The sequence below is a fragment of the Manis pentadactyla genome, chromosome 4, assembly GCF_030020395.1.
Source record: "Manis pentadactyla isolate mManPen7 chromosome 4, mManPen7.hap1, whole genome shotgun sequence".
Taxonomy (NCBI): domain Eukaryota; kingdom Metazoa; phylum Chordata; class Mammalia; order Pholidota; family Manidae; genus Manis; species Manis pentadactyla.
The window spans coordinates 71,803,827-71,826,941 of NC_080022.1; the positions used below are offsets into that span (position 1 = coordinate 71,803,827).

At 39.8% G+C, this 23,115-nt stretch overlaps 1 protein-coding gene across 3 annotated transcripts in view; it reads right to left on the minus strand.

Moving 5' to 3' along the window:
* LOC118914888 (uricase) overlaps positions 1 to 23,115 on the minus strand; it is a 71,912-nt gene that overhangs the window by 5,349 nt on the left and 43,448 nt on the right. The window contains exons 1-5 of one of the 3 annotated variants that reach the window (XM_036890189.2): positions 22,818 to 22,913; positions 13,453 to 13,671; positions 10,674 to 10,790; positions 10,496 to 10,574; positions 1,042 to 1,228 (exon numbers count right to left, since the gene is read on the minus strand). In XM_036890189.2, the coding sequence (XP_036746084.2) occupies positions 1,042 to 1,228; positions 10,496 to 10,574; positions 10,674 to 10,790; positions 13,453 to 13,671; positions 22,818 to 22,847 (632 nt within the window). In that variant the 5' untranslated portion in view covers positions 22,848 to 22,913. Of the gene's footprint in view, positions 1 to 1,041; positions 1,232 to 10,495; positions 10,575 to 10,673; positions 10,791 to 13,452; positions 13,672 to 22,817; positions 22,914 to 23,115 lie in introns of those variants that run through there. The other 2 variants (XM_036890188.2, XM_036890187.2) reach the window with 2 other exon arrangements.

A 23,115-nucleotide genomic window follows, 5' to 3' on the forward strand; every position in this document is an offset into this window, starting at 1 on the left:
CTTCAGTGGAAGGCCCAGTTAGTACCCTGACTCTGGCATGCACAAGTTTGTACTCTTTCCAACATAAATACATCAGGCTGCTGCCTGTGGGGAACACCCGAAATAACATAGGAAAAAGAAGATTGAGGTGAGGGTTTCTCTAAGCATTTCCAAACCTTCACATAATAAAAGGAGTAGAGCAAAACAATACTGGTGGGAGGAAGCAACCAATGGGCAGATTCCAGCTCCTCATAGAGTTAGAAGTTTCTCATAATTAGAGCTTCAGCAAAATAATGGGATACCTGGTAATGGGATCTCAGGCAAACTCTGCAAGTTCAGAAGCCTAATTACTGCTCATCGAGGATTTTATAATAACCATACCTTTATACTGTTAAGGCATTTATCACTTATAAAGTGCTTCTGTGACTATCACCTCATTTTGAGTTTAGCCTAGGGTGATCGACTGTCCAGTTTGCCTGGGGTCAAGGTGTGGCCTGGGACATGGGACTTTCAGTGTTAAAGTCAGGAAAGTCCTTGGCAAAGTGGGACAAGTTGGTCACCTTCGTTTAGCCCTTTCTGCATCTACTAGGAGGTGGCAAGGCCAAATATCCTTATTCTCACTTGATACAGTGGTTTTTAACATGTGGCCCCTGGTCCAGCAGCACAGTATCTCCTGGGAGTTTGTCAGAAATGCAAGTTTTTGGGCCCTGGCCCAGACATACAGAATCAGAGCCTCTAGGGGTGACCCAGTGGTCTGTGTCTAACAAGCCCTCCAGATGATTGCGACACACAGTCACAATTAAGAACTACTGACTTAATCACTTAAAAAACAGAGGGTCAGGGAAATTGGGTGGTGAACGCAGGTCATTCAGCTAAATGCAAATGAGATCCAAGTGTGGATTCACTGATTCAAATGAAAACCAACGTCTTCCTGTTAATCCAAGAGAAGGGATTTTGAACAGTTGGGAGTCTGAACTGAACAGCTCTAAGCCTCCCTTTCGGACCATGCCATGAGCTCCAAGCCCCTGGGAAGGGCAGGTGCCCTGCAGCACGTGCTCATACCAGGTAGCCTCAAAGTCCACGTGTCTGTGCTGGTGGTAGCGCCACTTGCAGTATACTTGAGTGGCGAAGCACCTGTCCTTCACCTCCGGGAGCGTGGTAAATGGTGCCTTCAGGAACCCTTCAAATCCGGACTGTGTAGTTTTTAAGACCTTGAGGTCTTTGATTCCAGAATGAATGACTGGAGGTCCTGCTTTAAGTGAAAAGGTAAGAGGAGATGAGAGCCATGAACAAAATAGTGCCTTTTACTGATACCCAGCCATGAGGACCCTGGTTGTCAAAACACGGCACACCATGTTTGTACAGTGAATTACCCCAAGGCCCACATTTTCTGTCTCCCTGTATCCTCTGACGTCCAAGTGACGAGGCTGGTGCCTTTCCCTCTGTTTGGATTCCACGACTCCCTGCTCTCTCCTGCCCTGGGAGGACTGAAGACCAAAGACTAAATAAACCTCCAGGTGGTGATGAACCCACAGAAATGGGCATCTTCCTCTCAGCTTCACGTAGGGGTGCTTCTAGGCCAACTACCTTCCACGTCCCGAGCTCCATCTCATTCAACAGACAGTCACACCGAAGTGGGTTCACAAGCTCCTCTAGAGCAGTTCTTCTGTCTGATCCCTTTCTGGGGCGGGGAGGGGAGTCATATTGCTCATCCACATGGACTGATGGCTCCAATTACTAGACCCTCAGTTCCTCTGGTTATGAGCTCAGAAAAATGAGACAGCTTCATAAGGATAGCAGCATGGGCCTGGCTGAGCCTATACAGAGACTGGGAAGGGGAGGCCAGTGACCCATACGGCATAGATTGGCCTAAGTGTATACCCAGACAGACTTTTGGTTTTGGCTGAAGGAGAAGGCAAAAAGTCAGCTCGTGGCGATCTGGAGGGGAGAGGGCAGAGTTGGAAACAACGGTGGGGTGATATGCTCTCCTGCAGTCCCTGACGGCACCTCATAAGATGAAGGGGGAGGTGGAGGGGTCATAGTTATAATCATTATAAGCTGTTTACTTGTGTGCCTTAAGCCAGTTCTAGCTTAAGTTCCAGGTGACAGGTGGGGCACAGAGTTAGTGAGGGGAAGATTTTCTCTTTTTCTATGTGAAACACACTGTAGCTCCAGCAGTCTGCTAAAGCCTGAAGAGAACACAGCACCAGGTGGCACACTGGGAATCCCCAGGGCACAGTGCTCTGCAGACAGCATCGTTTTCCCCAAGGAACCGTGGCAACTAGCACAGAAAATGCTGAGCAGAGCCACTGCAAAATTCTCCCTGAGTACATGTGACACAGTCCTCCCAGCTATGAGCAAGTGGGAGACTTTGGCTGGAAAGGTCTAGAAGTTTTATAATGACAGACCTACAAGGATAGGAAGATTCAGGAATTAACATCACCACATCCTTATGTTTACACGCAGGCTGGTGAAGCTGGACACTCAGAGATCACTTGGGTACAAACCCCTGAGAGTACAGTGCCATGGCCAGACCTCTAAGGTCACCTCTTGTCAGTTTCAAAGTCAGTCCTAGTATCTACCCTTCTTGGCCTGTTTAGTATATAAATTAAGGGCCAAAGGTGTCAGGCATCACTATACTGTTCAGGGTCTTAGTTGAAGAACAAGAATATAACCCATGATCCTCAGTTAAAATCCAGGCAGTTTAGCAATCCAGTGGTTTACATCCCCTATGGTTTCAACTGTTGCCATTAGCTCAGGAGCTGTGGACTTTCAGAAGGAGGTAAAGAATGACTATATTTTGGTATTTTCCTAGCCATGTGCATGCACCTATCAGACAGAGCAATGGCCACTGGTTAGTGGCAGATATGATGACTGAATATGTGCTGATTAAACAGTGTATTCTGGCCAGTGTGTTCGAGGATAATGTAGTAAAACTGAAAATTGTATTTGTCCAGCATTCTGAAGTTCTCAACTGGAAGAAGAATCAAGAGAAAGACACCAGCAATGCCTTGATGCTTTAAGTTGGCTGTCTTTATCAGATTACAGATGTAAACAAGACATGGTTCTGCAAAATCAGCATTTCTAAGTGAAGTGTAGAGCTGATCTAAGTGAGTCTAAGTCTTAAGTCTGAGAGAATTGCAGAAGCAATCAATAAGTTTCTGTTAAATGAATGAATGAGTGAGTGCAAGACTGATTCACATTAAGAAATGTTTCTCACAACTTAGTTTCTTTTTCTTCTAGGCAGTTCTACTCCATTGATGTGGTGTTCAATGCTTTTCTTCCTTCTTTTTGAATCACTCCCCATCTGCACAATGTTTTCTCTGTCCTTTAACTCTGTCTCCCTATTTCTTTACAATAAGAGAACAGGAGACAAGATTGCTACCTCCCCTTCCACAGTGTGCTTTGAGGGCTTCTGACAGCCCCTAGCCTGAAAAATACCATTTCCACTGGTCTGAAATGGAAATTGAAGCATCACTTTTAGAAGTGACCCCTACTTGTTTTGAAAACCTTTTATTCCTTAAAAATTTCCTATTGAAATACAATGACCCCTTAAATGAGTGATTCCTTAAGCCTTTATAAATATCATAATCTACTTCAATAGTAATTCTTGCTAGAAAAAAAAAACTATAGAAATGAAACAGGTTTGCAGTCAGGAAGAGGGTTAGAACAGGCAGTGGGAACCCCTGAAGGAGTAACAAGAAAAGGTGAAGGAGAACCAAAGGCAAACTTCACCTATTTAATCTTTCCTATATAGCTGGCCTTGATTGTCAGCATCCATGCATGCTAATAAGACTCTGGTCTTAGTCATAAAAGGGTTTCTGCATGCAGTGTTACACAGTGGTTGAGTTCTTAGTTTTGGGAATCAGATTCCTGAATTTAAATCTCAGCAGCCTCCATGCCTCTCCTCCCCTATTTATGAGCACTGTTCCCCTGAAAAAAATTATTTAACCTCTCTCTACCTTGAATTTCTCATCTGTTAAGTGGAGATGATAATCATACTTATTTTCTTGAGTTGATATATGTCTAAGATAACACCCATAGGAGAACTTAGTAGAATGGCTGCCCCATAGAAATTGCTCCATAAGTTATTATGATCTTGCCATAATTACCTTTTCTTATCAACTTCAGCTACCTATAAATATTCCCCATGTTTTACAAAGGCTCACTGGTTCTGAAAACTACTTCTGATGTGTGTGTCATCCTTACACATCTCCAGCCCAAGGATGAGATTTATTGATCTTTGGGGAGTGTCAGTCCTGCCAGACAGCTCTGTAATGATCTACTTTCTTGATAGAATTTGAAAATGGAGAAAGCAGTTGTGTTTATCTAATGTGTTTTGGCCACAGTTTCACACAGAATAAAATGTCTCATGTTCCCAAAGACAATTAACTATTGCCACAGTTTGGGCAGAAGGCAAACCATCTACTCTGAATAGCTCATCATCCTAAGAACAACAAGAAAATTATTCTCTTTGAGCGTGAATGCTTTTTCCCCTTGGCATACATTACACACTGCATGAAATCAGAGAGCTTATTTTATCTTCTCTACTGGCAGTGCCCCTGCTTTCTGAACACGGGTAAGAACCTGAGCTTTTCAAATGCATAGGCCCATCAATTAAAAATATGATACCTTACACACTCTAAAAAAGACTCCAATTTAGACTAACAAGAAGTAATTCAACCAAAAAGACCATCCTTTTCTACATACTTCCCATGAAACCAATTAATTCTTTTAATTTCCTTTCTGCCATGGTTATGGAGTAATGCAAAGGCAAGATTTTCACATTTTACTTTGCTGGAACATAATATTTTCTAGCTTTTAGTGTCCTCCTACACACTTACCAGACTGTGGTTTATCTCTCAGAGAAGCATACATCCTACCCTTTCACTCTCTAAGAGAAAGAAACTCACCGCAAATTAATAGAAAATAAGCCCAGTTCCTTACCTACGCATCAGGTGTTACAAAGCACAAAGCTTTACTGAGCCAAGAAAAGAGTCCTGTCATGAAAAGGATAATTGCTTCTATGTTTAACACCCCCAAAAAGGACACAAATAGCTAAAAGGAGGATATTTTAAAACTATATTAAATCTTTCTAGTAGAAAACCTCAAACTTGTAAAGTGCTAGAGAAAGTGAAGATCAATTAAATTTCATTTGCCTGTGAGAGTCCATTTAGCTCGTGCCGAGAGAGTGAAAGCTCCCTCGATGTCATTCTGGATGGGGAGAGATGACGTCATCCAGACAGAAGGAAGTTCAGTGGGCTTTTGCACAATGAGGTGATGAGCAAGATGATTTTAAAAGACCTTGAGTTTGCTAAGAACTCTTGGAACTGAAGAGAGCTTTAGTCTTGATATAGAAGAACTGAGACAGCCTTCTTGGCAGTGGCTATCTCTGTCTTAGGTCTCCCACTTCCCCATCTCCCTTCTACCATCTGCCCAGCTCGACACCTCTTAAATTTGTTCTCCTCCAATTCCATTTCATCATTCATCATCAGGACTTCAATTTCATTATCTCCCTTCCTTAAAACCCTTCTCCTACCCCAACTAGTTTCCATGCCAATAGATTTTCTTTCACTATCAGAAGACAGTATCTTAGTTGAAAGTTTTATCTTCCATCCATATACTTAGGTATGCTTTAGCTGAATTTTTAAAAATAGTGTCAGATTGGGAGAAATTTGGTTCTTCAATTATTGTGAGTTATAGTTCAAATAGTGCAGAGGGTTGGGGGCCAAATTAGTGACTCAGCCATCCCAGTGACTTCAAGACTTGGTTAAGCTTGCAGTTCACAGAGACACATGAAATCTCTCTTCTGGATTCTCCCATGGAACCAGCAGACTTTGAAATAGATAAAAGCTTTGAAATAGATGTAGCTTTCAAAGATCCAACTAGGAAACAGTGTCATGGGAGTTTTATAGCAATTCTCAGGGTCTAAAATGTACTTGAAATTCAGTAGGCTTTCTGTAAGTGTTCATTCAGTTGATAAGAATGAATCCAGGCCACCAGGAGAAATCCAATTACATGTCCTGCTGGGCAAAGTGCCTTTTGGGAGTAGTATGGCTGAATATGTGATTAAGTGCCTGTGTTTGAGGGGGTAGAATCCCACCAACCCAGCTAGCCCCCAACTAAAAGCCTTACTTAGAGATTTGAAACAACAGTCTTTGCCATGTGAACTGGGATGTGTATGTGCATGTGAGTGTGTGAGAGTGAGATAATGACCATTTTCTTCATTTAAGCCTATGCAAGGGCGTTTCTTATGACAGTGATTATATATTGACTCAACTCACAATATCTGTAGTAATAGCTCTTGGATATTAAGCAAATTAAGAAGAAACTTTACTACCTGAAGAGCACAGATCCTTATTCTCCAAAAAGGGAAAGAGGACAAATGTCACCTTCATATATACACCACTGGAAGACAACACACACACACACTGCATATTTTAAGGCAACAGATTCCTCTTCCCTGACAGCCCTGTGTGATATTGGAGGGGCACTGGACTCTAGATGAGTTAAGCAGAAGCCTTTGGGAACATGGCCACAGGTACCACAGTACCCTGAAGACTTGCAATTTTCTGCAGAAAGAAAAAGAGTTGGCCTGCTTATGATGACTAGTTTCTCCACTCTGCAGCAGCCAGATGACTGAATTCAAGCTGATGATAGCTCCTGGTAATTCCTGGAAAGAATAAGGATGTGAGGGCAGCCTGTTTCCTTCTTCTGATCTGCAGAGCCCTATAATTAGACTCTCCACTTCCACCTCCAGGGCTCTGCTAAGCTATTCTTGTGGAAGCAACTAGTGACCTATTAGTCAAACTGTACGCTTTCTCTTTAGTCTTCTTTTAACCCAGATGTTTTAACTTTCCTGTGGCAGACTGCTAGCTGTTCACTATTTCATCTTCTTCCTGGGTACCCAGCTAGACTACATTTCCCAGCTTCCATTGCAGTTGGACGTGGCTGTGTGATCGGGTTCTCTCCAGGAGAGGGGCTGTGTGCTCCTTTCAAGGCTGGGTGTTATGCCTGAGGGGTCTCTGTCTCCTCCTTTTGCTCCTCCAAACTCTTTCCTCCTCTGGTTGTCCAGTAAGGGGATCTACTCTCACGGTAACCCCAAAAAGTAAGGATTAAGAATATATGGTTGCATCAACCTGGGTTCCTGAATGACTTCCTGGAGCAGAGCATCCCAACATCCCCTTCCCCAGCCCCCTACACTGAACTAGATTTTTACAAAGGCAGTGAACTTCTTGAGTGGAGCCACTACATATGAGCCTATTTGTTATGCATCTTTTTGCTCCAATTAACTCCTGATTTCTTGAAATGTATTTTTCTTTTGCTTCCATGACACCACTCTCTCTCTCCCCAATTCTCCTTCTATCTCCCTTACTGTTCTTCTGTCTTATGCTTCGAACAGCCCAACCCATAAACTGGGGAGTTTTCCCTGGGCCTGCTCATCTTTCCTCTTACTTTATATATGTTTCTGGAATGGCTCCTTCTTCTCAACAGCTTCACCTACTCTCAGTTTATGCTAAATCTGTCTCCATCCCTTATTCCCAAAATCACCAGCTTTTCCCCAAAAACAGCTTCATTGCACTATTCTCCTTAGTCAATTCCCCCAAGCTCCTGACTTTAGAGCAACTTTAACCCCTTCTATTCTCTTACCTCCCTTCCCTACCCAACTGCTCAGATCTACTAACTGCACTTCAGAAATGCCTCACATCGTGTCCCTCCCCACCTCTGCAGTCTTTCCATCCCTACTTCTACTGTCTTAGCTCAGTTTCCATCATGTCTTCAATCGCTGCAACAAGTTTCCAAATGTCTCACTATTACCTGTTTCTCTGCCAGTTCACCATAATCCTGATCAGAATTATAAATAGTAAACACACATATGCACACTTAAAGACCTCCTCTGGACCTCTACTGTAAATCCTTTACATTAATATTTATCACTTTTAATTCTCTAGATTATTGAGGTGGTCACTGTTTTCCTCATCTTACAAATGAAAAACCACTGAAGTAGTGTAAGAAATGCTCTTACCGTCACAAAGTTATCAAGTAGTGGAATCAAGTTCAAATACAGTGTAGTCTGATTCCAAGACCTATGGGCTACCCACCATGCGAAACTACCTCCAAGTTACACCAATCTTGTTATTATGGTGCACAAGGCCCTTCAAAATCCAGCCCAAGCCAACCTCTTCATGTTCCTCTTCATCTCTGCACCTTCCATTCTAAGAACTAGACTCTTCAAACTTGCTACCATTTCCTCAGATGCTTTGCCTTTTCAACAATAAAATTACTGGCCCCAAATGGTGGTCAGCATAAGGCAAATGCTCAAAATGTTTTAGTGTTCCCCTCCCACTCCTTCATGACCCCTACCCATGCACATGCTGTTTCTTCTACCTGTAACTTCCTTTACCTATTCGATGCCCAGGGCATTCTGAATCATTAAAAAAAAAAAATTAATCAGTATTTCCTCCTCCATGGTCAAGGCTTCCTGACTGTAGGTAAAGTAAGTTTTCTGTACTTCTTTGTTTCCATAGCATGACTTTAATTCCTTCATTGTGTTCTTTAGGCCCTCATATTGTAATAAATCTTTTTATAAGTTTATCTCCTACTATTCATCTACTATAAACTCACTAGGGTCAGGGAAAGTCTTATTTACCTCTGAATCTATAGTCACTGTTTTACATAAGAAGTCCTCAAATTCTAATTGCTGAATGAATAGTATTCCAATGAATGACATAAGCATATTTCATACATGCTCTCATTTTCTAAATTAGCTCTCCTGAAATCTAATTCTAGCCCTGCCATTATATTATATACTTGAAAGTGGAATGAGGAATATGCCAAGTATTGCAAAAATTATTAAAAAATGGTTTAGAGCTGTGCTAATCAACATGGTAGCTGCAAGCCACATATGGCTATTAAGCACTTGGAATATAGTAAATGTGAATTGAGATGTCCTATAAATATAAAATATATTCAGGATTTCAAAGACAATTTTTATAAAAGAAAGTAAAATATTTCATCAATACTCCTCTATATTTATTACATACTTAAGTGCTATTTTAGGTGTATTGGATTAAATCAAACATATTATTAAAATTAATCTTTTTGCTTTTCCAATATGACTACTAGAAAATGTTTAAATTACACACATAGCTTGCATTATATTACTGTTGCCCAGAGCCGGCTTAGACTTCATAATTTTATGAGGGTAGTTGGTGTGGTTTGGGTAGGAAAACACTGGCCTGGGGAGTAAGGATACCTTTCTTTCTCTTTCTCTCCCAAAACCACATACACACACTAAGGAAAGAAGGAATGAAGGAGGGAAGGAAGGAAGGAAGGGAAGGAAGTTACACTTTAACAACCCAGTCAGCAAGTTAATATAACACATGACTACATACGTGCAAGATTAAAAAATCATTATCTCTTCAACTTCATTCAATAACTTGTTATTCAGTGCCCTTTATATGATAATAATTTCATAACTGTTGATCAAACACTGAGAAGGCCCTGTCTGTATCTAGAATTTGATACAGATAGTGAAAAACATTAAATGATAGCTAATATACTAGAACTTTCTAAGGGAAGGTATTATCCAATAAACACAGAATGAGAAGGGGTTTATTTTTATTAACCATCTAACATTTCTCACATTTATGAGATGTCACCTCAAATTCTTGGCAGAAAGCCAGAGAAGAAAGAGAAGGAGATACAGAAAAAGGAAAAAAGGGGAAGAGGACAGAAGAGGAAAAGAGAGTAGAGGAAAAGAAAGGACAATAGAAAAGGAAAAAAGTTCACAGTCCACACCCTCAGTTTATTTTTTATTAGGATAGAGACTTTTCTACCACATTTGGCTCCAAAGTTCTTAGAGGTCTTCTGGTCTACTTTTTAGCCAATTGTTGAACTGTGCTCTGATAACCTCAACAAATCAATGGAAGACAAGCTTTGGGAATTTTAGTATTTGCTAAATTCAATCTTCAGTTCTGTGTTGTAATTATGTTCCACTGTTACTTTTTAAATTTCTTGGTGAATAGAATTATATAGCTGTCTTTGCTACTTTAAATGAGGTTCATTTTATAGTAATTATAAAATTATCAGTGTTTATTATGCAAATAAAACATTAGGAAAACTGGATTGTTATTTATTAGATATTTCTGACAAAGATTATTATAATTATAGGATGGCATGGTACAAAAAATATTGGTAAAAAATTCAGAGATTTGGTTTTTGTCAACCCAGGGCTTTTTTCCTTCCCTACCTCAAAATTGGGTAATAAAAATAATCTACCCTGCTCAATTCCCAGATTTGTCACAAAAGGTATTATTTCATTTTTATATTTTTAAGATTAAAAAGTAGGTAGTTTGTTAATGTAGCCTAAAGCCACAATGCTCATTTCCATCTCAGATTTAAAAGCCTTCAGAATTTTCTACAGATTTGTTCAGTGTTAATAAAGAGTTGTTTGGAAGGAAAAAAAAACTTAAATTGCTATTGCAGAATGAAAGCATGAAAAATATTTTCTCACCACTCCTCATCTGTTCAACTTCACAGAAGTGCGTTCCAGTGGGAGTGTGAATAAATGCATGGACGTGCTTAGCTCCATTCTGAAAATTAGAAAATAAAATTGTTTCCAGTAAAATTTCAGAGTATGTAATAAAGCCAATTTCTTTAATTAAACTGAGAACACAAATAAGTGAGGTAACCTTTTCAAAACGCTTCCAAGGGACTTCTTCCGCATAGACTTGAGCTCGGATGACGTGGTTAAAAGAAGAAAGGAAATACTCACAGATATTCACAGCAAAAGTTTCTATGTTTTTGATCTGTAAAAAGAAAGAAAATGCTAGTAATCAGATACACTTGCCCCATTTAAACATAATTTTTAAATGCCCATGGAGCTCTTGTTCCTGATCAAGTGCATTTTTAGAATCAGTGAAAGAATTAGAAAGAATCTTCAGAGTTGATTTGGTCCTTATCTCCAAATTTTCACCAGGGCTCCTAAGGGTAATTAATAGATCACTATCACCAGGTGACACTGTTTTTAAAAAAAATCTGTTCTCCAGGAGAAGATCTGTCAATCAATGGATAAGCAAAAAGTAACTTAACATTCAAATTTTCCTCACAGAGAGCTCAGTCGTCACCTACAACAACTACAGTAATACAGTATACTTCCAAGTACTCTGGCTTCTTCATGAGCTTGGCAAATGGGCCACCTAGTTTGCCAATGAAAAAAGTAACGAAGGGCCACTTCAGCTTCCGTGCCTTGCAAGCAGACCTTTTATTGACCACTGCTGGCTCTCTAGCCCCATAAAATAGCTCCCTACTTCCACAGAAATTCTTCATGTTAATCTCTAGACAATGTTTTATGGTCCTAGCACAGTCTACAGATTAGTATGGCTTTGCCTGCTGTGGACCATTTGTACAGGTTTCCCCAGGATAGTTCTGTTTCACACCTATTGTTCCAAAATAATTATTAATAGCATCCTATTTCACTCTCAAAAATGTTCTGGCTTGGAAACTGAAAACACTAACTCAAAAAGATATGTGCACCCCATGTTTATTGCAGCATGATTTACAATAGCCAAGGTATGGAAACAACCTAAGTGTCCTTTGATGGGAGAATGTATAAAGAAAATAATATTCCACACGTAATGGAATATTATGCAGCCATAAAAAAGAATGAAATCTTGCTTCTGCAATAACATGGAAGGACCTTGAGGACACTAAGTAAAATAAATCAGAGAAAGACAAATATTATATGCTCGTTCCTACCTCATATTTAAAAGCCTTCAAAGTTCTTTCATACATCTCACAAATACCATATGACACACATATGACTCATGCAGAGTCAAAAACAAAACAAAACAAAAAGCAAACAAACAAAATATCAAGCTTATAGATACACAGAACAGACTGGTGGTCACCAGAGGCAAGGGGTGGGGAATGAGTGAAATGGGTAAAGTAAATCAAAAGGTACAAAGTTCCTTTGAATAAATAAATCCTGGGAATGCAATATACAGCCTGGGAACTATGGTTAATAATACTGTACTGCATATCTGAAAGTGGCTGAGAGAAGAAAGCTTACGTTCTCATCACAAGAAAAAAAATGCTGTAACTATGTGTGGTGATGGATATTAACTAGACTTACTGTAGTGATAATTTTGCAACATATGAAATATCAAATCATTATGTTGTACACCTGAAATTAATATAATATAAAGAACATATTCTTTTCTTCTGTCTTTGCATGCTATCCACATCCAGAATGCATGAAATGAACAGACTAATGGAAATACAATTTCTGCAGGGCCTATCTCCACCCAAACCGTTCTCTTGCTAATCAGAATGGCCCAGCAAGCATAGACAGGGCTATGGAAAAGATATATGTTAATTATATCTCAATCAAAAAAATAAAATATAAGAAAAGGAAATGTCCTGGTTTGGGTAGGAAATTATGTGGTCATTCTCTCTCTTATGAATGATTTGAATTATTTTTAACATCCAGGTCCATTCCTTCACTTTTCTGCACATTTCACACAGTATAGGAAATAAAAGAATCTGTGTTACCTGGCCCTCTTCTATAGTGCAGTACAGAAGCCTATTTTTAATTTATTTTTTAAGAGAGAAATGCCTTTTTCCATAGCCCTGTCTATGCTTGCTGGGCCATTCTGATTAGCAAGAAAAAGGTCTGGGTGGAGATAGGCCCTGCAGAAATTGTATTTCCATTAGTCTGTTCATTTCATGCATTCTGGATGTGGATAGCATGCAAAGACAGGAGAAAAGAAGCTTTCCTGGTCTGCATTTCCTATTAGACTTCTTAGAAAATAAGAAAATTATCCTGGATTGCCCCAGAAATCTGCTGATGGTTCAGCACAGCTTCACTCATACTTAAAGAAACTGAAGTGAAAGTGTGAAAATACTGATTCCATCAGTTCTAAGACCTTTTGAAGAGTACCATATATGGATACTAAGTGTTTTTGGAGTTGGGAACCTTAAAAGTTGGACAAATAGAGTTCAAACTGTATCTTATACTCAAGATTTTCTTCTACACTAACACCATGAAGAGAAAAGGTACTTTAATCTATAAATGCATACCACTCTAAGAAAAAAACGTAAATAAGAGGACTCAAAGAAATGCATAACAAATGTGTAAAATTCTACTCTGAAATCCTCTAAGGGCCTTGATTTGCCAATGATCTTAATTAAGAGGTAACATGGAAATTTGTTGAATAGGTTTCTCTACCTAAAGGATGCAGTAAGTTGAGAACCCAGAAAAGATAACAAAGAGGTGAGTAAAAAAAGGAAAAGCAAGCTTTTCTGTAAGGCTAGGAATATTAGAATAGCAAAGTAAAATTTTTAATGGCTTACATATAATGCTAGGGTTAAAAAGTATAGGGAACTTGAAACAAGCAAATAATACTGTCATGTTATAATATAGTGAATTCTGCACCAAGATAGGCAGCATCTAAGAAGAATGATATATACCCCTTTGAACTTTGCTAAGACATGAACTGTGTTCTTGATGGTGTCTGTAGGGATGATGTCTGAATTATCTCCATGCAAGTAATCCTTTTTGGAGCTCAGTGTAAGTTGCACTGATGTTGCCACCTCTTTGATGCTGTGATAGTTTCCATCTCGCTGAATGTGGAGAACTTTGACCATATCCTTCCCATAGCCAGTTCGGACAAACTCCACCTCATCGTTCTGCAATGAAAACACAGGCATTTTGAAAGCTAACAGTCAACTGCAATTTCTTTAAGCATTAACTGTATCATGTAATAATAAAAAGTGAGAGTCAGAGTATTCAAAATAGCAGAAAGTAAGATCATGTCCTACCCTTGAATAATGGTAACTTATATGGAGAGACAGAATCACAGGAAACAGATGAAAATATATCAGTTGGGTCTGAAGACAGACAGGTGGATGACTTTCTTGATAATAATTGATGATAATAATAACAATACCTCCCAGGCCAAAGTATTTACTCTGTCCTATTTAATCCCTGCTAACTTAATCCTTATAATAGCTCTGTGAACTAATATTATTCCCATTTAACAAAGGGAGAAACTAAGGTTCAAAAAGTTTAAGTGTCTTGCCCTACTTCACATAGGTAGTAAGGAACAGGGCCAAAGATTCACACTCTAAATCACGTACTCATAACTACTATGTCAACTGCCTTTCTTCTACAAAATTATTCCACTAAATAACTAACTGGCTAACTGGAAATAATTTTTTTTTTTACTAAAAATGTATAATTTTTACTAACTAGCTAACTGGAAATAATTATATTCCCTCATTTATAGAGAGTGGTATTTTGGAGAAAATTCCTTATGATCAATAAAAACAATTTGAAAATTGCTTCTTCCACTTGCTGCAGGGATGAAGAGTAATTAGTATCAGGGTCCAGACTACGTTCACGGGTGCAGAGCCAGAGCCATTTGGCTGCAGGCAAAGCTATACTATTAGCAAAGAGGCATTTAATAAAAGCCTGGTGATTGATTCATTAGCACCCTTGTCTGAAGCTGGAGTCCTAACTAGTGAATACATCCATCTCCACTGCTAAAGTCCACTAGACTTGTCCCAGGGCTTTATTGGTGTTTGAGAGAAGCTGCAAGAGGGAACAGAGGGACAGAAAAGCCTATCCAATTTAGCATCAAAATCGAACATTAAAATGGTAATGAAATGAGGTGACAAAAATAAAAATAAGTCAAAACAACATGCAGTGAGAGTCTGGGGAGGACCACGAAGAAGGACCCTCACCTGCTGATTGCTTGCAGGAGACACGCTGTTATGCCAAGGGCTGCCTAAAAATCTGTATGCATAAAAAATCACCAGTTCCTCTGACAGGACAAATTTTAAAATACTAGTCAGCATCAGAAATTATTTTTATGTTCTTAATCAAAGTAAGGGATGGGAGGCTGTCTTAAACCTTGGTGAGGGAGCCTGGTGGGCATGCTGCTATGTTGGTCACTGAGCACACTTGAGGGTCTGTGGTGTCTGAACTCCATCCTTCCTCTTGGGGAGGCCCCTCAAAAACCTTTGACCTAATGTTTGGGGGACTCATCTTCAAGAAACAGGTCAAAAAGAAAGTGGAAAGAATAGACATAAGCCATCCTAATAGGAACTATAATACCGACAGGGAAAGGGGGCACTGCTGTGTGGCTGTAGCAGATTTGGAATCGGACAAGGTCCAAATTCTGCCTTGCCATTTATAGTTCTGTGGCTGTAACAAATAATTTGTTGTCTCTGAGCTTCAGTTTCCCCATTTGTACAAGTGCGGATAACCACCCCTACTTGTTTGTAGGGTTTCTGGAGAGTGTGAAAGGCCTGGCTCAGTTCCTAGTACCCAGTGGTACAGTGACGCCTGCCCCAACGGCAGTGGCCACGTCAGGCCTGGCTGTGGAGCAGCAGAGAGAGCAGAGGGGACCTTGAACAGGGGCATCAGTGTTTAGGGTGGGGAGCACTGGCACAGCAGCAGGAAGAAGACTCTGGCATGTCTTGAGCCATGAGGGATTCTATGTGGGGGGGGGGGGGAAACCTGCCTGGCTTGGGGCCCCTGGATGGGTGAAGATTCAGGACCAAAGGTCTCTGAGATCATCCATCATCCCCCATACACAGTAGGACTTGACAAGTCTTACTCCTTGGTCCCATCCCCTGCCACTACATACCCAAACTACAGGTGGTGAAAGCCAGTGGTCCCTATGTGATACACAGAAAGAGTAAATGACACCCTTCTTGTTCCCACCCCTGTTCACCTCTCCAGCTTCATAACTTGCAACATCCTATCTCAAACCCACTTCAGTTATCCTAAACTAACTGTGGCTGCCCAGCTCTGCACACTTCTTCTGCCTGTGGGCCTTTGAATTTGTTATTTCTTCTTTCTTGAACGCTCTTTCTCTTCCTTGCTCCCCAACTACCAACCTCTTCATCTGCTTAACTTCCTCTAGTCCTCGTTCAGGTCTACATGTCATTTCCTCCAGGTAGTCTGCCCCAGCCCTTCAGGTCCTCAGGTTGGAGTAGGTGTCCCTTTGGTGGTACTCTCAAAATACACTGATTGCCTTATTAGAGTCTTTATCAAATTGTATTGCAATTGCCCCATTCTGTGTCTCATTTGTTCAGAAATGGTAAAATACAAAAGCCGGAACAAATTCTACCTTAGTTGTCATGGCAACCCCAATACTCAGCACAGGGTCTAGAACATAAATAGGTGCTTAAATGTGTTGTGAATGAATGAATGGTACACCAGCACCTCCACTCTTGCAGGATGACAAGGACTAGTTAGTGAAAACACCCAAAGATTTCAACAGGAAGAACCACTTGGCTCAGATCCCAATCAGGAAGTCCCTCTTCCTGCCAAAGTGGGGCATGCACCTTCTGCCCTCTTATCGCTACAGCCTGGAGATGACAGGCACAGCTGGCTGAAGAACAAAGTCCCGGGGGCGGAATTGAGTGTAAAATCAGCAGTGCAGCACAGAGCGTTCATAGTGCTGATGAGACCAAGTGCTCTAGCACAGAATAGCCACCCCAGAGTTCGCAGTGACACACACGGCTTAGCAAGCTCCTGACTAGGCCTTGGCACTGAGCAAAGCTTGAATAATCAAGTTTATTGAGCAATGAGTCCAAATAAAAGGGACATAACCATCTGAGAAGCTGAAATGGTAACAGTGTGGGATGCCCAAGAGTCTCTCAGCAGACCTGACAGAACAGAAAATGGTCCAGAGCAGAACTGAGGCTGCTCTCAATAAGGCCTCCTCTAGTTCTAATCAGAGAAACCAGCCGTGGATGTCAGAACCCTACTGTGTACAACACACGGTATGGTGCACAGATACATTTCCACGGTCCCTCTACAGTAAAGTGCAGAGGGCCCTCCCATCTGCAGGGTGGGCTGGGGGCTGAGAGGATGGGCTCTGGAGTCGAGCAGGTGAGGTGTGGATCTTTGTGCTGCCACCTATGAGCGCTCGGGATGGAGGCAAATTTCTCCTCCATCCTATAAAGTGGGAATAATACAGTGCCCATCTCTCAGGATGGCTGTGAGGGCTACATAAGGAAAAACATAAAACTTGGAAAGCATCTGGCAAATAGTAACTGTTCAGTAAATGTTATATAATTATCACTGACAAATAGTAATTATATGTCCAAGTTTGCATCAAAAGGCCCTCCCATTTACTGTTAGTGATCAATACCCCGACTGCACACCAACCAGGAGCCACGGTGGCTAAAATCAAAGGTGCTGCTATGATGAGGCCTACTTCTGCCTTTCCGCTTTGGCTGTCCTTCCTCGGGCCTGTGCAGCTTGAGGAAGCCAAGTTCCAAGAGGGAACTCAATTACCTAGAGGATCAGCCTGACAAAACATCTTTACCTGGCTCTACACAAGAAAAGTCACCTTTTCTTAGATATTTCTTGAGAAACAGATGGATAGAAATCATTATTTGCCTACAAGTAATGCTGGAGAGAACTCTGAGACTTAAAGTTGATCTTGTGAGTTTTCAGTTCTGCAACAAGATAGTGATTGTTCTCTTATTTGCAGGCGATACTGAAAGTAATGTAGGTTGTCACTACCAGTCAAGGGGTCTTAGACTGTAGTCTGTTAATCTCTAGAAGGCCCCCAGTGAACAGATCTGAGGTGGTAAAATATTAGGAAAGGTATGGGAAAACTTTAATAAATTAAAATTTTAAAATGAATAGAATTTTTTCTCTTAAATGTTAGAAGAACTTCTGTAAGCATTGTCTCTACTCTCCATAACAGAGTGAAATATAAAAGTGCTCACTATCCAGGACGCATCACACATGTATACATGTCAATTTCTTTGCAGTATGCTATGAGAGATGGAAGAGCTGGGCGTGGAGCTAACCTTTCTCTGTCTCTGGAATGTGCTGGAGAAATTCTTCCAATTCTCTGCCCAGGTTTTTTTCTCTGCTTGGCTGTTTGCTTGGACATTTTTGAACAAAAAAATTTCAGAGAAAAATGTTAAACTAATGTGAGAAAAAGGAGCAATCATATGAAAAATCTGAAAACCAATTCTGTGAATCTTAACAATATATATGCACAAGAACAATAATGGTGACTAATAACCTTAGAAGCCTGTATTTTGGGGGCTGCTTAGGATCTACTAAATGTCAGATGGAAAAATATTGATATCTAGTAGAAAATGTCATGTTGCTTTAAGCTGTTGAGTGGCTTATTTTTTCTGTCAATGCCTTGAGTTATGTTCAAAGTGTGATTCTAAAGGGATTTGTCAAGTACATGTTTTAAGAACAGTATAACAGCTCATACGAGTAATTATGGTAGAAAGAAAAGGTGACCTGTTACTTAATGAACCCTCCATTTATAGGTGCTTGGTTATTTTCACATTTCTGCCTATTACAAAGGAAGAGAAACTCATCACTGAATGCCAGAGGAAATGCTACTTTTCTCGCCAGCGTGTTTACAGCAGCATTGACCTTAGGGCAAGGAACTGGAACAAGGCCCTCAGGACCCTCAAGGGCTGGGGCAGGAAGCCCAGAGCAAAGCAGTGATAGGGTCCTCCAAAAATGCAGTTGGAAGAAAATTTTACTGAAATGCATACACTGAAAGATATCTGTTCCCTGATGTATAAGTCTTGAAAATAAAAATAATAGTATCAACCATTTAATGAGGGTTTGCTATGTCAGGAAATTTGCATATATTATTTCCTCTAATCCTTTACAAGAACCCTGTGAAGTAGGTATTATCATCCAAGTTTGATGAAGGAAGGTTACACAGGTATTAGGTGACAGAAGCAGAAGGAGAAAGCAGTCCCTTTGTCCCCAAATGTCATATTCTTTGGCCCTACAGCAGAGCCCCTAAACCCCCTTGATGGCCAGCCATTCCCCTCACTAGGGAGAGAAAGGAAACATTCTGATCCCAACAGGAGGGAAATGGCCATGTTACTGCACAAACTTGCACTTCTACACCATTTTAAAAATTTCTACCCAATGGGACCTACATTATCTTACCTATTCCTCACAAAATCCCTGTGATTTGGTAGAAAGGAGCCCTATTTTAAAATAAACTAATTCAGAGATGGTAAGTGAGTTGCCCAAAGGCACACAGCTAACAGGCAGACTGGTATAGTGGAAAGAGTCTGCTGAGACTGAAGAGTCACATTCTACTTACATGATAGTAGGCAGAACTCACCCAACACAGAGAGACCCTCTGCCCAAGGCATCAGTTTTTCTAGCACTTCAGTCATTTTTTTTAATTATAGGGGAATTCTAAGCTGAGATGGATTCTGTGTTTATAGCAGGGGAGTTTAAGCCATGAAGTAGTAAGGAGAGTCAAAGGGTGACTGTTGGAGCAGGATAAAAATTCAGCTCCATGCCTTCAACAGCAGGACACTTTGTTTGCATCGAATATTGACTTTTATCTGCATTTGAAAATGTGCTTATTTATGGTCATTCGAATCATAGCACCAAAGCATTGTTTTTAGTCCATCTGCAAAGATAGATAAATAACCGAGTCATGGAAGAAAAGGAAACAAGGTGGGAAGAAACCAGCATTTAATTAGCACCAGTACTGTGCCAGGGGCTGTGCACACAGGATCTCACTGCATTCTGATGGTGCTCTGTGAAGGTACACATCACTAGTTCCACCTTGAGAAAAGGAAGCTGACACTCATGAGGTAAATAGTTTGGTCAAAACCATGTGGCTGAAGAGAAGCAGGACCAGGCATGGAATCCAGGTCTGCCTGATGAGTTTCACTACACTCAGCTGCCTCCCAAATGTAACGTTACAATGAAGTTCTTTATAATGGGACTTTTACCAACATACCCACTTTTATTAATGTCTCTGATTATATTTAATTCATTCTAAATTCTACAAAACTCCAAAACAGAAGTTTCTGAACCCTTTATTCATTCAATCCTTACATTCACCTATATTTACATAGCTCCTTCTAGGTGATAAGCACCCTGGGTACGTGCTGGAGGTACAACAGCAAACAAGACAGATCCTGTTCTGCCCTGATAGAGATTATACACTAGAACAAACATTTTTGGTACAGAACTGAAAAGTTAGTACTTTAGACTTTGCAGGCCCTATGGGCTCTGTTGCAACTCTTCAGCTCTGCCATTATAGCAGAAAGTAGTTATACCTAATACATAAATGAATGGGTGTCACTGTGTTCCAACAAAACTTTATTTACAGAAATAGGCAGTGGGCCAGATTTGGGCCACAGGAATTTACTAACCCCTGCTCTCTAAAGAAAGACTAAGAAAAGTAACCAAGTAATTAGAACACATTGTGATAATTTAATTGAAAAATGCAGTGAGCTCTGGGACACCTAAGCCAGATTGAGAGAGATCAAGGATAAAACTGGCATCCACAAAGTCACCTCAATGATGAGTAGGAATTAACCAAATTAGTTTTTCTGGCCCTTTTCCACTTTTTCTGTTTACATTTTCTTTTAACCACATTTCTCATGAACAATTTTTTGTTTTACAAAATGAGTCATTTTGCTTGTCTCATCCCTTTTCATCAAAATAATTCCAGTCCTTCTTTCTCCTGCAACAAGTACATCAATTTTTTTCCTTCAGTCTGTCACATTCTAGATTTTACTCAGTACATCAACAGTCTTGTAAAAGTTTGAACAAAAATAAAGTTGAACTTAAACACACATTTTTGGATAAGTAAACCATACCTCAAAAGGCTATAGAAAATAAATAAACAAAGCCAGCAGCCTGACTCTCAGAGGTCCTCACAGGATGACTGAAATCTGAAGAAGCCAACACAGACCAGGGTCTGGAAAAACCCAACTTTATTTCAATCTCAAAAATTTCTCACAGTATAGCTTCAAGGAACATGAACTCACAGCCAAAAATCAAAAGTACACAGGGGTAGCAAGGTATCGTGAGAGTCACAGAAACAACAGGTAGCAAAGTCTGGCCTGCAAAGACTAGGTATTAGAATTACTGGACACAAAATATAAGATATTTAATATTTTTACAGAAATAAAAGATGGATTATATCTTCTTGAGATAGAGTATATTTTCTCTTAAGCAAGAAACAAGAGGCCATTAAAAAGACCAAGTAAATTTGAAAAATAAACCTAACAGAACTTACAGAAATGCATTAATAAGTACATGAAGAAGTGGATTAAATGTAACTGAAGAAATAATTACTAATTTGGAAGAGATAGACTAAGTAACAGATTAATGTTGCCAAAGAAAGAATTAGAGAACTGGAAGATAGAGGTAAATAAAGAATCAAGGATTAATGAAGAGATACAGGGGACAGAATATATGAAAGAGATATTAAGTGTATTAGAAATATACGATACAAAGAACCTGGGGAAGGGCAAAATTTGAAGAGATAAAGACTGAGATTTTCCAATAATTTTCAGAATTATTGGATGAATGAATGCAAACCTTCAACCATACAATCAGAAACCCATTACCAAGTGAGAAACTCTTCCTTGTTCATTATACTTGGCCAAATTACAATAATGTGATTTTTCTGCTATTCTGAGAGGTAATCATGTTGTGAAGGAGATGTGGTATTTTCATAATATTGTACTACTTGGGTTTCAAAAGTGGGTAATTGTGAAAAACATTCTGTCTACTTTCCATATTCTCCATCCACCAAATTTACTGTTTCTTTCTACAACATTCCTTTGATGTTTTTAGTAAAAAACAGAACACACTGGCATCTAGGCTTTAGGGTGATGTGGAAATCTCTGGAGCCCTTCAGTGTCTGGTACAATGTTTAACCCCTAGTGATTGCATAAGGAAGGTTGTTGACTGACAATCAGCATGATCATATCAGCAACAATGGGAGGTGAGAAAGCTTATTGAAAAGGACATATCTGAAAGACAGTAACCTCTGGATTTAGCAAAAATAATTCTAATACAAATGTCCTCCAGCCCAACCACAGGAAGGCCTCGGGTTGTGTAAAACTAATTTCAGCTATACCTTTATGGATCATTAAGTGGTTGCCAGGCATTGTGCTAAGCATGTATAATGAGAAAACAGGAATTATTTTATATCCTTTCAGCAATTGTTCTTTAGCTTACATAACTGAGAACAAATTGCTTATATTCTCTAAATGCAGCAATGAATCCTAAGCCTGGTGTACTCAGCTATACCACTGTAACACCAAACAGTATCACAAGATAAATGAAATTAGTTTTATTTCATGTTAACATAGAAAAGTAAACCTAATGCTATAAAATTTTTTTTTAATTGATAAAAAGGTTGGGGTTGCTGAAATCCTTTTTTCTAAGTGCAGTAAGACATATATAAAACAAAATGATACCCACGGAGGAATGGTCAGAAAAATGTTTCTTGGTTCATCAGTTTGGTAGGTTGTGAATCTACCAGATATAGCTTAAGCCTTGGCCTGAGGGCAGCGAGTCTCAAAGTTTAGGGTGCGTCAGTGTCACCAAAACTTTGTGAAAACATTGATTCCTAAACTAAGCTAGAAAGATTATGATTTAGCAAGTTTCGGTTCAGACCCAGAATTCGGCCCTTTCTTCAGGAAAATGTGGGCAGATGGTCTAGAACATCCCTCACAAAACTCTGTCTTAGGACAAATAAAGCCCCAAGCTCTCCCTTTCCTATGAACCCTGAGAATCCTGAACAATTCCAACTCAACCATAGATGTGGTCCAATTTACAAGGGCCCACTTTGGACTGGATCCCTAAGTGACTCTGATATAGATCCATAATCAGAGAGGGCAATCGGAGCCATAATAATTTACATGCATTGGAAAAATTGCTATTTATTATAACAGCATTTTTAATAATTGATTTAAATTTAATAATTAGTGCACTTAAAAAATCTTTTCATATGCCTATCTACCCCTTCGCTCATGTAAAAAGAGAAGGGTCTCACCTTTTTATAGTCGTTATGGTAATGGGCCATTTTCTCTTGGCCTTCAACATCAGATGTAGTTTCAAGAATGAGAAAGAATAGTTTGGGCAAAACAGATGTTTGTAACATTTTTTATTTGACCTGAACGGTGAGTGGTCAATATGTTTACCTGATTGCATTACAGCCAATTGGACACCAAGTCCTCTTTAAAGTAAAGTGCCACGTTGAGTGGCTACAACCAGGAGGTGGAGAGGATATGTAAACATCTTTGATAGAATACAACTGAATTTGCTCTTACTTTTAAGCAACGCTTTGAATT